The 15,229-nt window shown below is 50.9% G+C and overlaps 1 protein-coding gene across 1 annotated transcript in view; it reads right to left on the reverse strand.

Annotated features, from left to right (window-relative positions):
* IMPA2 (inositol monophosphatase 2) overlaps window positions 1-12,263 on the reverse strand; it is a 47,639-nt gene extending 35,376 nt beyond the window's left edge. Inside the window, exon 1 of the mRNA XM_060613212.3 lies at window positions 11,932-12,263. Within this exon, the coding sequence (XP_060469195.1) occupies window positions 11,932-12,027 (96 nt within the window). The 5' untranslated portion in view covers window positions 12,028-12,263. The remainder of the gene's footprint in view (window positions 1-11,931) is intronic.
* Between the last annotated feature and the right edge of the window lie 2,966 nt (window positions 12,264-15,229).

Genomic DNA, 15,229 nt, shown 5'->3' on the forward strand with positions numbered 1-15,229 from the left:
GGTCTGTGAACAAAGCCAAGCCACCAACCTAACAAATGGGCCTCACCTAAACTCTGCATTCTCTCTCCCTCCCCTCCCCGCTCCATGACTGTTGGGCTCCAGCCTAAGTGAATCATTCACTCTCAAGTCTCCCCTCCGACAGAACCGCCAGCCTTCTTCTGGCCCATGTGGTGACTCAGCTCAGATGTCACCTCCTGTATGATGGGTTTCCAACATCTGCAGGCACAGCAGGGAGGGCACTCACCCTCTCAGCGTGCTGCTAGGGGACTTACACAAACCACACAGCTGGCCTCTTGGGATTCCACGTCAGTGCATGCCGGCGAAGGAGCCCCATCGGTCCTGTCTAGGTATCCACCTTCCACAGGTGGATTTTGTGGCCTACACGGGGGCTGCTACACAGTCAGGTGTTGGTGGACATTGGAATGAAGATTTCTTGGTTGCTACACACTGAGCTCATAGGTGACTAAAGTCTGGAAGACTTTTTTAGCAAGTGCTCTTGTGAAGCCATATCTAACCACCCTGGTATTTATGCATTTGGTCTTTAAGATCCAAAATATACACAACCCTCGTATGTTGAGGAGATGCATGCTCAGGGACCTGTGTGAGCAGTTTGGGCAATGTCTGATGTCATCTGGGCACACTTTCCAGAGGACCCAGGCCCTAGCTACAAATCACACAAAGGAGGGGAGATTTATGGATTCAGGAGGAAGGTGTCGAATCACGCTCTTTTTCAAAATATTTCTGGTCTGTGTCTATTAATATTTATGACTGTTCTGCCGTGACTGTTTCGACGTGGGCATGTGTCACAAGGAAAGCCATGGGGCTTGAATGTGCCCGTGTCCGTTAACGGTGGGGCAGGCCACACCACCCTCCGTGTTCACTGGCAACTTGAAGCGGTGCTGGGGCCAGCCCTCTCTCCCCTGCCGCAGCTCCTCCAGGCCCTGGATCCCATCCACTGGGACACCTGAACTCCTCCCTCTCGTCGGGTTACACACCCAGATATGTGGACCCTACTTCTGAATGACTTCCCAGAACTACGCTAACCTCACGTTGCCTGCCTTCACTTGCCCGTGTTGCTCAACCTCCAAACCTCCTGTCTTGCCCCTTTGCAGCGTCGTCCACCCGGAGCCCAGCGGCCTCTCCAGAAAGCAGATCTGTCTCCTGGCACACCCTGTGACTTGTCCTCTCCCTGCCCCACCCCATGCCGCCTTGGAAAGGATGGCAGGTCCTATGTCCTGTGTGTGAGGACGTCTGTGGCCAGCCTGGGTGGCACCTGTCCCCCTTGCCATGCCCAGTCACTCTCTGCTGTTTGCTCTCCAGCAACTTCGTCTTTGGATGGACATTCTTTCTCCTGCAAGGGCCAAGCCTATTTGTCCTTGAGGACCCTGCTCACGCCCGTCTCCTCCAGGAAACTGCCTGTGTAGCCCTCCGCCCACTCACCCTGGGTGAGGCCCTTCCCCTTGGCTCAGCAGTTCCCGAAGCACCGAAGGCACATCTCAGTTGCTGCATGCACTGCACTGCTTTATCAGTATAAGGCACTGTCCAGCCTCTTCCACTAGATGGGAAGTGGCTGGAGGGCAGGAGCCCTGCCTTTCATCTTGGCAGGTCCAGGACCCAGCCTTCCCCACAACACTGCCCCTCAGGCTCTAGACCCGGCAAGGCGACGTGCATTACAGCGGGACAGCACAGACTTATCAGGCGGGCTCCCACATCTGGGAAAGCTAGACAAACCAGCAGCCTCCTTTCAGTCCCCAGTGACTTGAAAACACTAGTTCTTTGGGGAGGAAATGCATATGAAAAATCCCCCGGTCTAGAATGCAGTTCCTGCTTGCACCCATTTCATAATATCAGTAGGGAGCACAGATGATAAACCTACAGTTTAGAATCACACAGATCTGAGTTCCAACTCCACTTGGGAGACTGTGGGGGGCATCACTGAGCTTCTCGGAGCCTTAGTTTCCTCATCTGTAATAACAGTGGCACCTCAGACACTGTTGTTGGAAGAACTAAATGAGGAATCCTATGTCATGGTCTTGGGACGCAAAATGATTTCTATGTACACAAGGACGTGCACCACTGTTATTTTTGAGAGCAAATGCCTGACGGAACTTAATGACTTACGGCAAAAATCAAAAACCTATACACAAAGTACAGATCTCAAATGGGATCCTAAAATACCGGGTTAAGAAAAGATTTATTCTTAAATGTTCCTACACTGCAAGGAAGGGCGACGAGAGAGTGCTGTATTTTTTTCAATCAATCAGCAGTAGACTCACACAGCCCCTGCCTTCCACCACAGTCCCATTCACAGGGGGTGGCCGTGAGGCTGTCAGGGCACTTCCCTGCTAAGCCCTTTACCACAGCTATCTTTGCTCTTAACACTGTAAACATGCTCCTTCTGCCAGCAGTCAGTTAGTGTATGCTGTTTTTTAATTAATGTTTTTCAGCTACTCACTAACTAAGCATGCACTTCACAGACCTCCTGGCCTGGGCTTTCCCTCCAGATAACATTCTGTTAATGTTTAATATATAAAATATGAGCCTTTAGTCACTGACTCCTGAATTTCAAACCTAAAAGAAGGGAAACCATCGGCTTCCGTGTCAGAAGCATCATTCGGGGATGTGTCCCAAAGCCTCCTTCTGGTCTCTACACCATCTTGGTTCTACGTTACTGTCCCCAAGTCTGCTATACAATTAGTACCCATAACTACAGAGCAACTTGTGTGTGTTCCAGAACGCATGGACCGGCACACCCCCCCAAAAAAACTCTGCCAGAAGCGGGTTTCTAATAGGCAACAGGACTTTCCTCTGTTGGACTGGGAAAAATGTGACGATTGGAGGTGCAGTCCTGACGATACTGACTATACATTTCAGGTTCTAAACATATCTGAACACAAGTGAGTGTGATGTGATGGTTAATTTTATGAGTCAACTTGACTGGGCCATGGGGTACCCTAAATGTTTTGTCAAATGGTAGTCTGGGCTTTTCTGCAAGGGTGTTTTAGGATGAGATTAACATCTTTCAACGTTTTTTTGTTTTGTTTTGTTTTTTTATTTATTTTTGGGACAGAGAGAGACAGAGCATGAACGGGGGAGGGGCAGAGAGAGAGGGAGACACAGAATCGGAAACAGGCTCCAGGCTCCGAGCCATCAGCCCAGAGCCCAACGAGGGGCTTGAACTCACGGACCGTGAGATCGTGACCTGGCTGAAGTCAGACGCTTAACCGACTGCGCCACCCAGGCGCCCCGGATGAGATTAACATCTTAACTAGCAAAGCGGATTGCTCTTTGTAATGCGGGTGGGCTTCATCCAATCAGTTGAAGGCCTGAATAGAAGGAAAGATGGATCCTTCTCTGAGTGAGAGAGAACTCTCCAGCAGACTATCTTTGGTCTTATTCTGCAACATTGGCTCTTCTTGCCTATGGCTTTTAGGCTGGCTCACTGGTTCTCCCTTGGTCTTCAGCCTGCCAGCCCACCCTGCAAACTGGACTTGCTGGCCTCCAGTTGGTTGTTTCTCTGGAGAATCCTAATACACAGGACAATCAATAAAGCCCACAAAGTGAATTCCATGTGGCTCTCCTGTGGCATACGGGTCAGCAGTTAACATCTGCTAATAACTCACAAATGAACCTAATCACGGGAACGAGAAGGAGCTGGTTAAAGCAGAGGTGGGCCATGGATGCCGGGCTCTCAGGCATCACAAGCCAGCGAGTCTTAAAGCTCTCCAGCGTCACTGCCTCCCTCTTCAGCTTCATGGGCGTTTCCTCCAACTTGCTATCTCTACTTTTTAAAGTCCGGTCACCCCCCGCCCACTGTCCTCCTGATGCCCCGGCACTCCTCTGAACCAGCCCCACTGGGCGCCTGGCCACCTCGGGTGACACATCCTGAGGATAACCTTCCCCCACACCTCAGCTGCCTTTTGTGCCACCTGACCCTCTCCACCTCAGACCATTCCTTACAAGAGGCACATCCCAGATCGCAGGCTGGGCCCCGCCAGCAGGGGCCGCTCCCTGGATCCCACCTCCTACAGCTTGGTGGCCACGTCATCACCCTGTTGAGGGCTCACCCTGCCCTGGCACCATTCCAAGCAGTTCACGCGTACCAACTAGCGAACCCTCAAAAGAACTCTGACGTAGTGATAATTAAGTTGAAGATGAGGAAACCAAGGCACAAAGAAATGAGGAAAGTTGCCATGGTCACAGCTGTAAGTGCAGGAAAAGGGATTGCACGGCAGGTGCTCCAAATCTTCCGTCGCTGACCAGAGCCAACCCCCCAGGGACTCCTGAATCCCTATCAGGTGTGGGGTTCCCAAGCAGTGGAACGCACCCAGCTGCCTGCACCAGAAACCCCTAGGCTCTTCACAACTAGCTCTCCTTCACCTCACAATTCACAGCCAAGGCCGCCCACAACACCGTCACTGAGACTCATGTTGGTCAGTTTGAGCACAATAATCCCTGCAACCCCACCGTCCACTGAGGGTCTCCTCAAGCCCCCCAAACTTTGCCCACCCACTGGCCTGACCCTCCTCTTCCAACTTCAGCTTCAGCCAACGTGCTACGTGCTTGCCGTTCCTGCGTGCCGCCTTGGCTTTCTCCCCTCGGGGAGTCCATCTTCTCTCTCTGCCCTGACACCCTCACCTTTCCCAAGCCTGTCACCCAACTTCTCTAGGGAATCCCGCTTTTCCTTTTAAAATCACAAGTGCAGGTATGACTTCTTCCAGGAAATTGTCCCCCATCTTCCAGGGCCTGGGAAGACAGCCGCCACAACCATCCTGCATGCTGTGATCATTGGCTAAGCCACTCGTTGTCCCAGGAGGCCTGGGGAGGGGGAGGGGGAGGGGGGAGGGGGGGTGGGGGGTGGGGGCTCCAATGCCCACTACATGCTGAGTGCACCACCCAGGTAGCCCAGGCACTGCCGGGACAGTGGACGCAGAGATCCTGAAACTGGCTTAGCTACAAGGACGTGGCACCACCACTCAACTGAATTCTTCCCTCATCTCCCATGGGAGAAAGATGTGAGCCCACCAGCCTTCGGCTCCAGCCTGATGAGGCCGAGAGACAGGGAGTAGCCCGGATACAAAAGTCCCCTTCTCCTCTCTAAACCTCAGGCTAGCTGGAAGAGCTCAGCTCCACCCCCCCACCCCCCTAGGGCTGGGGAGTGGAGTGGGGGGCTCTGGAACTCACTAGCATCGTTTCCATTCTCTGGCTAAGTGGTAAGATTTCAGCCTACTCTCCCCGCCAGCCCCAAAGACTGTAAACTCCACTAACGAGGGCTCCATTAGGTTAGCAAGTAAATATCTCAGGGCCACAGAGGCTGATTCACCTTCACGTGGGAGTGACACCAGCCTTTGCTTCCATCCCTTTAGTAAGATGTGGGATTTCATGGACTCCTCCTGCCAGGGCAGATGCAAATGCCTCTGAAACAATGCACGTGCTCTCATCCCCCACCCCAGCTTGTTAGCAAAATGGGCATAAGAAACATGCCTCTTTCCTTACAACAACACACAAGGAAAATGGCAGTTGGCCTCACACACAGGGTCAGGGAGAGGTGGGCCCAGGACACTTGGACCACATGTGCCCCACAGAGGGCAGCTGCTACTCTACGTTCGCCAGTTGTCTCTCGGGAGTTCCGTCTTGGCGGAGGTTTCAAATGTTGGCAAAAGTTTTACAATTTTAAGTGCAGGCTGACTCCCCACCCTGCAGAGCTAATCAGGAACAGGAGGCCTGGACCCGGGGCACAAAATGCAGCACGGGGCCGAGGGGAGGTGGGGGACAGAAGGCGGGAAGTGGGGAAACTGCCACCAGCCACCTCCCTTCCTCCAGCGCCCAGTGGGAGAGGGGCAGGGAGTCTCTTCTGAAAGAAATAAGTGACCTGAGACCTCCACACACTGACATCTGGGAATCTCCCAGAGAAAATCCAGGAGGTTAACTTGGGAGCACCCTAAGGCGGAGTCCACGGGTGGACAAACCAGCTCTCTCTTGGTCCCGGAACCTGGCCTTAAACCCCAGCCCGGGCCATGGGCTCCCAGATTGGGGTCTCCACCCTCACCCTGTGCCCTGAACTCCAGATACAAACTCAACACCTCCACTTAGAAATCCACTGGCAATTCAAGCTTGACGTGCTCGAAACACACTTGACTTCCACCTCCAAACCTGTTCCTCCTGCCCTTTCCCCATCTTGGAAGATGGCAAATCCATTCAACCAGTTTTGCAGGCCCAAACCCTGGAAGGCATTCCTGCCTTTTCTCTGGGTCTCACACTCTGCCTCCATCCAACAGCAAGCCTGGCAGTTCAGCCTTTGAAACGCATCTGTTTTACCACCTTCTTCACTTTTGCCCAATCAATCCACCCTCATTTCTCACTTGGACTACGTGAACAGCTTCCTATCAGATATCCAATTCTGGTCCCCAGGGACACTGTAGGTCCCACACAGCAGCTAGGGTGAGCTCCCTGTCACCCTGTAAGGGCCCCACACAGGACTGCCCAGAACCTCATTATCATACTCAGAGTAAAGGTACAGTCTTTGTCAGAATCACTCAATAAATATTTGTTCAGTGCCTGAACACATTTGTAATCAGCATTTTAGTGCCACCATTGTAAAAACGAGATAACCAAGAAGCACATGACAAGACACTTAGGTTGATTAGTCGTATGGGACATGCAAATTAAAGCAATGAAATACCACCTGAAACCCATCAGACTGGCTACCGTGGAAAAGACAGACAATACCAAGTGTCGTCCAAGACATGGAGCAGCAAGAACCCTCACCCATGCTGGTAGGAGTGTAAATTGGCACATCCACTGTAGAAAACTACCTGGCAGAATTTCACACCTGATGACGCAGCAATTATTTCACTCCGATCATTAAAATATCCCCAGTAGAAACACATACATACGAAACCAAAAGACACAGGCAAGAATGTTCCGAGCAACATTATCCATAACTCCAAACTGGACATCATCCAAAGTTTCCTCAAGAGTTGAATAAACAGTCATTTATTCACATAACAAAATGCAGCAGTGGTTCTCAAAGTGCTGTCTCCCCCCCCCCAGAAGCATCAGGATCAGCTGGGAACTTGGTGGAAATGCTAATTCTCGGCCCTGCTCCTCACCTAGTGGGTCAGACACTCTGGGGAGGGGGCTGAGTCTGCCTTTACAAGCTTTCCGGGTGCTTCTGATGCATAAGACAGTGAAGACCATTTCTCTACAGCCATGAATCTGATGAGTTTAACAGCCCTGAGTAGATCATCAAACATTCTGCTGGGAAGTTCAAAGATGACTATTAGTAGATACACAGAAAGCTAAGCAAATGAAAAAACACACTTTTTTTTTTTTTTAAAGGAAAATACATGTTGCATGAGAAAGAAAATATGTAATACAACTATAATATCCAACTCAACCATGCATTACAATTGTATAGTCAACAGAACATGAGCTTATGACGATGGAACGGATCAGGAAATGCAGCTCACAACATAAATGCAGTGTCTACAACAGACAACTCCAGAGCGAGCAGTGGAAGCCTGTGATTCAGAAGACAAGTGTAACTATCAGAAAATTGAAAACTGTGACCTCTGGGGAAAAGGATGAGCATGATAGAGGACAGGGCACTGCTGTTTTTCATAACAGTCCTTTCAGGGGTATTTCACTTACTAAATTCCCCATGTGATATACCGGATAAAAATTAAAACCACAAATCAAAAACGACACTGCGTGGGCAAAGCCAGCCAGACAAGGGGGTTACACTGGGCCAGAGCCCACCGATGTGTGTTCTCCACTCTGGGAGCCAGAGGTGGACACAAGAGCATCCATGTTCAGAGCACACTGTAGGGAAGACACAGTAACCAGACCAGAGATGAACAAAGCCGAAAGCACCACAGGAATGATGAGGAGAGTCACATGGGAAGGTCCATGAAGGAAAGGGTTGAGGAGCTGAACCCTGGAGGGAGGGTATGGTCGTCAGGGAGCATAAGAAAGGCAGGAAAGCGCAATGTGTTTTGAAAATGCCAAGTAGTTCAATCTGGCTAGCCAGAGGGTTGGTCCACGCAGGGGCTTTAGGGACAACAGCCTCACTTCTCAAGACTGGGCTTTGGGTAGGTAAGGCCAACTAGAGAGGATGGATGTCTGGAGTACTGAGTGAGGGTGGATCCTGGGCTTTTGGTGTCCTGCCTTGCCCTGAGATTTTGTCACCAGTGAGCAGAGGTGAATTTACTGTGAAGCTAATGAAGCTGAGGCTTCAAGGCTCCCAGGGACCTTAGCAAGGTGTTCACATGATCACACATGAACACCTTTTTTAAGTCTGCAAAATCAGCTATTCTGACTGCAGATATAACCACTGTCTCTTTCCACTGTGACCTCCATTATATTTTGTGTCAGGTGGCACTGGCATTTTTGGCTGAAGGCAAGTTGAGTGGAGATGAAATTGCCTCTGGGTTTGATGGAATATATCTGTGGGGTTTGCCGTCACATCTGTCTGTAAGTTATTATTAGCCATCCTGTGTAGGAATGGCTTCCAGAAATGCTTCCACTGTCCACCATGCCGAATGGCTTGGCATGGTGACATGAAGGGCAGGGCCAGAGGAGCATGTGAGCATGCGTAGCGGCAACCGGCACACAGGACCGTGGAAAGAAAGAAGCGACCATATGGAACTAGAAGCTAGTCTGTAGAAAACTCTTCCCTGTCTTCTCACAACTAGCATATAAGAGAAAACTGACAGGATTCGCAAATTTGATGGCGATCCTAAAAATGTATATAGTCCTACCCATAATAAGTTTGAAGACTAAATAAACTTTTCCAAACTATCAGTAATCAATTTCAATCAGTCGTGCTACTGGAGAGCCTGAACTTATCCTCCTACTGGCTCCATAGAAAACACTACAAAATCACAGTCATTTGAAGGCACAAAGAGCATGAAGCCAAAAATGTGAGAAAAGTATTACAGAAGGTTGAGAAGCAGCTACAGAATTATTTTTATGCATTTTGTCATATTTGTTAGCATCTTAGAATTTATACTGTTGTGATTTTTCTTATTCTAAGCGATGTTTATACCTCATTTTGAATTTGTAATTTTGTATTTTTTTCTTAAAGAGGGCTCCTAAGTTGTCTGAGTTTCAGGCCTAAACAAAACCTAGATCTACCCCTACAGGAGCAGTTTTCTGAGATACTTTTGCTCACACGTCAAAGATGACAAACACCCATTCCAATGAATATTACTATTTGTATTTGCGGTGGCGACAGCAGTGGGGCTCAAGTCACTCCCCTCCCCAAAGCCCAGCAGCCAAGTGGCTGGGCACTAGGGCTGCAGTGGCACCAGCATGGGTGGTTGGGCACCGCAGGAATGGGCGGTGCAGAACACTGAGAGGCCGTGGTGGAGAGGGCAGCCAGCACTTTGGGGCAGGTTACTTTTGCGGAGACCTCTTAGGGTGGGGCAAAGGGAGGTGGCGGCAAAGTGTGTAGGGCTGCCCTGAGCCAAACCAGCATCTGAAAGATGAAGGGTGGCAATATTTATCTCTTGGGAGGCCCTCCCCCCACCCCCGAGCACATATAGAACTATATAGCATATATGAACATGTATAGCATATATTTCAGCATATAGAACCCAGACTTGGGAATTCAGCACACAGAACTGTCTCAGGAGAAGCTGAGAGGAGCAAACTTAAAATAGCGGAACATCGGGTACGGGTGAGGGGGTGGGCATGTTGGGCCACAAGGCCACTGTAACTGTGCCAAATACTCCTTTAGCTAAGGAGAACTCAGAAAAGGATCACCATTAACTACCTTTTCAGCCCTCTTTGGGCTATCTGGCCAAAGGACAGATTTTCTCCAACCAGCACCCCATTCCTGTGAGATCGTTAATAAGACAATCTGTCCCACTTTACATAGGTTGCAATGACCTTGTGTGGCTTCTGTTTGTTCCAGCCATAGACCATTCCGGCCACTCTCCCCTCCACTGCCCGGCAGGCAGGAAGCATCACATAATGCCCAAGAGGGAGCCCAGAATCCTGGGCTCCCTGACCAGACTCCTAATGGCAGAATCTTTATTTTACCCCTCCCCCACTCTCAAAAAAAGTTTTTTTGTTATTGGCAAGTTATTAAAACTTAAGATATCTCTTAATAAGACCCTTAGAATTGTGCCTACCATACTGCAAGTTCTATATAAGCATCTCTTCAAATAAAAGTTTTAAAAACCCTTCCATTTCTTCATGGATCTACATTTGAAAAACCATAAAAACCCATAACAACTCACCAGGATTTACACAGTGGTGTCCAAATCCTAAACTTGCTTCTCCTTAAAGCTTCAAGGGAGAAGAGTTTTACGGTGGAATCTAAAAGTTATTAAATATCCTGATGATGCTCATTCTGGAAAGGAAGTGAGGGGCCCGGGGGGGGGGGGGGGGGGAAAGCAAGTGCTCCCTGTACACAGTGGATGTGCTTTCCAGGAAGAATGTTTGTCCTGCAGCTACAAACTTCAGCCTTGTAGCACTCAAGGTTTGGGGTCCTCTTTTCCCACTAGGAAGGAGACAGAGTCAAAGGGTGAAGTCCCACAACCCACCTTTTAAGTCATGCCTTCCCTACAGGCTGAATCTTGCATCCTTAAAACCACAGAGGGAGGGCTCTCCAACACAAAATGTGTCTAGTCAGTGTTGAAATGAACTTTTAAAGAGGATTAGAGGATTCACACCAAGGTGAAGCACTATCCACTATGCAGGTGACAACTCGGCTCAAACTCAGCATTGGTAACAGCCTGACTTTAACACCCAGGGAAAACCAGCAGGGCATTTTCATACTGCTAGACCTGAAAAAGAAAGTGCTGTTTGGATATAAAAAGTCAGTCTGCTCACACTGCTACTTCTGTCCACCTTGACCCTCCAATCACCAAAACACAGTCATGTACCGTAACAAGCCAGGCAGTAGTAAGCCACCTTCCCACTCAGTCTACCCGGACCCTGGCCGTCCTGGGAGAACCAACAGCGCTCATTCACTGCACAAGGACTTCGAATCTACAATGTGTCAGACACCGCTTCGGGTACAGAGGAAAACGTGGGGAACGAAACGCAAAAATGAAAGTGAGAAAAGAGTAGCTGCACTCTCTTTTCAAATTCAAGTAGCAGGTTCTTTTCAGCTCTGGTGCTTGATTTACGTCCTTTTTCTGGTCAGCGTTACCAAGTTCCTCCTAACACTGAATGGAACCACTTTTCCGCTGTTGGGTCGGAGTAGGTACGGATTTAGGTTGCTTGAGGAAAGACAATCAAACAGCAAGAAAGCCAGATCTCCCGAGGCAGGGGTTTAAACCTGGAGGCAACCACACCCACGTCCTGGCCACAGGATCTATTCAAGGTCCGTAAAAACAAACAGCTGCGGCATTCAAGCCTGGGAGGGCTTTTTAAAATCCTAGGGCTAATTTGCACAGCTAGTATATTCTAACCTACTCTCTCCAACGCAAAGGTCAAGTCACCTACAGTTAGACACTCAACACGGCCAAAGGAGAGGGGCCGTGTCAGGGATGCTTCATAGGTGGCCGCCCCCTCCACGGGAGAAAGGTGCTCACCTCCTCCGGGTCCTGGAATGGAGAAGGGAAAGGGACGGTCTGTGCAGTAAACCAACACAAAGGCTTCTTTCACCAAAACGCGCCCTAGCACCCTCGGTCCGCGGATACCAGACGCCCACCGCTCGCGGTCCGGCCGCGCCGGACCCACTCCGCACGCGCGGGCCACTGCCCCCAGCCCCGCGGCCGCACGCCGTACGGGCCCGGCTCTCCGGAGCCCCGAGGGAAGGTCTCCTTCCGTCCGACAGGAGTTCTGCTCGGACTTTGCGAAGTTCCAAGTGGGCGTCCTACAGCCAGCGCGCCGCCCGGCCCGGCCCGACCTTGCCCGCTGGGGCTGTGCTCGTCCGGACCCCACCGGGCCGGGGAGGAGGGCCGCGGCGCTCACCTGTCCCGCTCGCAGCGCCAGCTGCACGGCCGCCTCGAAGCACTCCTCCCAGGGGCCCCCGGCGGGCGCCTCCTCGTCCTCGCCGTTCGGCTTCATCGTGGCCTCGCCGGGCCCCGCCACCTCCAGCCCTCCTCGCCGGGCCCCCACCGGCTCCCGCCGCCCCGAAACTAGGCTCCGCACTGCTTCCTCCTCGTCCCGCCACTCCGCGCCTCGGTCGCCGCCGGCCCCACAGCTGTGCCCGCGGGAAGGGCAGGGAGCGGGCCGCGGCCGGGGGAGCCGCGCGGCGCGTCCCGCGTCCCGCCCCGGCCCTGCCCCGAGCCCCGCCCCTCTCCGCCGCGCATCCCGCTCCCCGCCCCACCCAGCGCCGAGCCCCGCCCCTCTCGGCGCCGAGCCCCGCCCCCCTCCACCGCCCATCCTGTTCTCAGCCACTGCCGGTGCCCAGCCCAACCCCTCCAGCACCGAGCCCCACCCCCCCGGCAAGGATTCGGGCCCCACGCGGAGCCCTGCTCCTCTACGCCTCGTGCCCTCCTACCCCCCCGGCCCCACCCCCAACCCCGCCCCCGGCCCCGAGCCGCACCCCTCTCGATTTACGTCTAGCTTCTTGCTCCGCCAGGCCCCGCCCTGAGGCCGGCCTCTCCCCGTCAAACCCCGCCCCGCCAGCTCTCGGTCCCGCCCCGAGACCAGCCCCGCCAGCTCCACACTGAACCCCGCCCCGCGCTCCTACCGCGAGAAGGGTGGGTGCTGGGGACTGTGGGCCAGGAACAGAAGCCCCGGAACCTGACCCGAGCAAGGTCCCGGGGCGGGGTTCGTGTGCGGCCAAGGCCACGACTGCAGCCGGGCACCCGATATGCAGTGGGCGCCGACGCGTCTGAGCCAGTTGGGGGCGCCTCCGACCCTCTCGCCCCCGCCGGGCGGCCCGTGCGCACGTGGCTCGAGAAGCGGCCAGGCCGAAGGCTCTTCGTTCAGCTGCTAACGGGTTGCTCTTCCCTCAGCGGAAAGCCACAGGACGCCGGGGTTGTCGGCCGGCTCGGTCACCCGCGGACGCCCGCCGTCACAAAGCGCCTGTGTTCCTGAATGTTTCGTTGCAAACGAGAAGCCTTCACCCCAACTAAAAACCACAAACAAGGATGACAGTGAATTTTACAAACTGTCTGAACTCAGAATTCCCATGTGGAGCCCAAACCGAGCAGCCTTTCTCTGTAATGAGGAATGACCTTTTCGACCTTGGATTATTTAACGCTGTTGAACACTGGCACCACCTAAACATAAATACAAGGCATTTCCTGAGAGTGTGTCTGTGATTTCCAGGAGTTTAATTTCATAAGCTGCTCTGCCTACCCCTTTATAAAATATGCTGACCCATATAAAATTATTCTGGAGTGCCACTTCTCAGAGTCTGGGAGAACAATGGGAGTTTGTACAAGAACCTCGATGGGACATTTTTTACACAAATAACCTAATGATGGAATTAAATGCTTTTAGATTTTGTCTATGAGCACTTTATGTTGAAACATCTTGCAGAGAAACTTGAGGTTTACGGTGTAAAGAGGTGAAAATTACAGACCATGAAGAGGAATTAGGAAGCCAGAGCTGGATAGGGCTTTAGTCTGCGCTCTAGCCTTGCCCAACAGCTCAGAAAACTAGGCCAAGAATTGCCCCAGCTCCCACCAACGGCCATTTGGGGGCAGCTAAAGGGATGCTCTGCTTCATCTTCTTTGTTCCAGTTTTTCATGGTTTTCAAGATACAGAGCTGGACTTTTGAAAATACGTAAGACTGTGTTCTGAATGCTTTACTCTGAAATTAATGCATTCATTTGTTGGTCTTCATGGCAGGTTTTCATTAGAGATCCCTTCCAACACCAAGCAAAATTAGGAAGTTACAAAATTTCTCTTTGGTGTCTTCTTAGCTCCCCTTTCTGAACACATCTCCGTGCTACCGTCTGTCCTGGACCAATCTAGGAGCTCAATTACATCTTTAGATAAGCTCTTATGGACCTCAGCCTATCTAAACATCTAGAGAAAAAGACTTCATAACTTCATTGCTTAACTTCCAGATATCTTAAGGTAGAATCAGGTGGTTTTTTACCAGAATGAAGTTTGGAGCCAGCCAGATTTTCCTAAGTCAAAATATTGGACTCATTTCTTCCATGCTATGTGGATTTGAGTAAGTTACAAATAACCTTCTTTGCCTCAGTTTTAAATGCTCCTCAAAAAATAGGGTATTTGGGTGGGAGAGAGGGGAAACTGGTGATGGGCATTGAGGAGGGCACTTGTTGGGATGAATACTGGGTGTTGTATGTAAGCCAATTTGACAATAAATTATATTTTTTAAACAACAGGGTTTTTGTTATGTATTATATACGTTAATATACATGTATTTGGTACTAGTGTGTTTGCTACTATTTTTAAAGACTGGCTCACCAGTGTACCATAAAGTGATCCACATGTTGCTGGGCATATAGTAGGAGTTTAGTAAATATCTGTTAATCATTGAATACTGAAACCAGCTTTTTCTAATGGATTATCCAAGTTTCTCATGCTTTACTGACGATTCTCTGTGGAAACACAAAATAGTTCTTCACCATCATGATCTATATGCTAGTCTGCTAGTTACCTCTTTCAGAGGCCCTGGGAAATCACATTTACTTTGGTAAGCCCCTAGAGTACAGTGCTCTGCCTTGAAAAGCTACTTCTTAACTGTCCCTTCCACCCCCACCCTGAGGGTGCAGCCTCAGTGGGCACTCTGGTCACCAGGATGTGAAATGCAGTCAAAGAATAGAGGGGGGGAGGGAGGCAGTGAGAGAGTAGATGGGCACTCATGACAGACTATCTCCTTTTGCCTTACTCTTTATATCCTTATTAATCTGGGAGTCCCCTCGCCTCAAGTCCTTTCTGGAACAAAGCAGAGCCTAAATAAAATGTCAACAATGTTTTTCTACTCTACCTACTTCTCTAGCTTCCCAGGTTATTTTGAAATCTGATCTGATTCTTGGAGGCCAAGACTCACTGATTAGGACATTTGACGAGCTTTGTCCTTTCATCTCATCTGAATCCCTAGAAGTAGGCCCAGGGTAAACATTTGACCATTCTTGGCCTCAGGTGTGGAAATTTGGTGTTAAGGGCTCAATTTTGTCTCCCCCCAAATTCGCGTGTTGAAGTCCTAACCCACAGCACCTCAGAATGTGTCTACAGACACATTGGAGATAGGGCCTTTAAATAGGTAATCATGTTAAAATGAGGTTCGTAGGATGGGCCCTAATCCAGTATGACTGATGCTGTTATAAGAAAAGGGAAGCCA

The sequence above is a fragment of the Panthera onca genome, chromosome D3 (genome assembly GCF_046562875.1).
Source record: "Panthera onca isolate mPanOnc1 chromosome D3, mPanOnc1 haplotype 2, whole genome shotgun sequence".
NCBI classification, from domain to species: Eukaryota; Metazoa; Chordata; class Mammalia; order Carnivora; family Felidae; genus Panthera; species Panthera onca.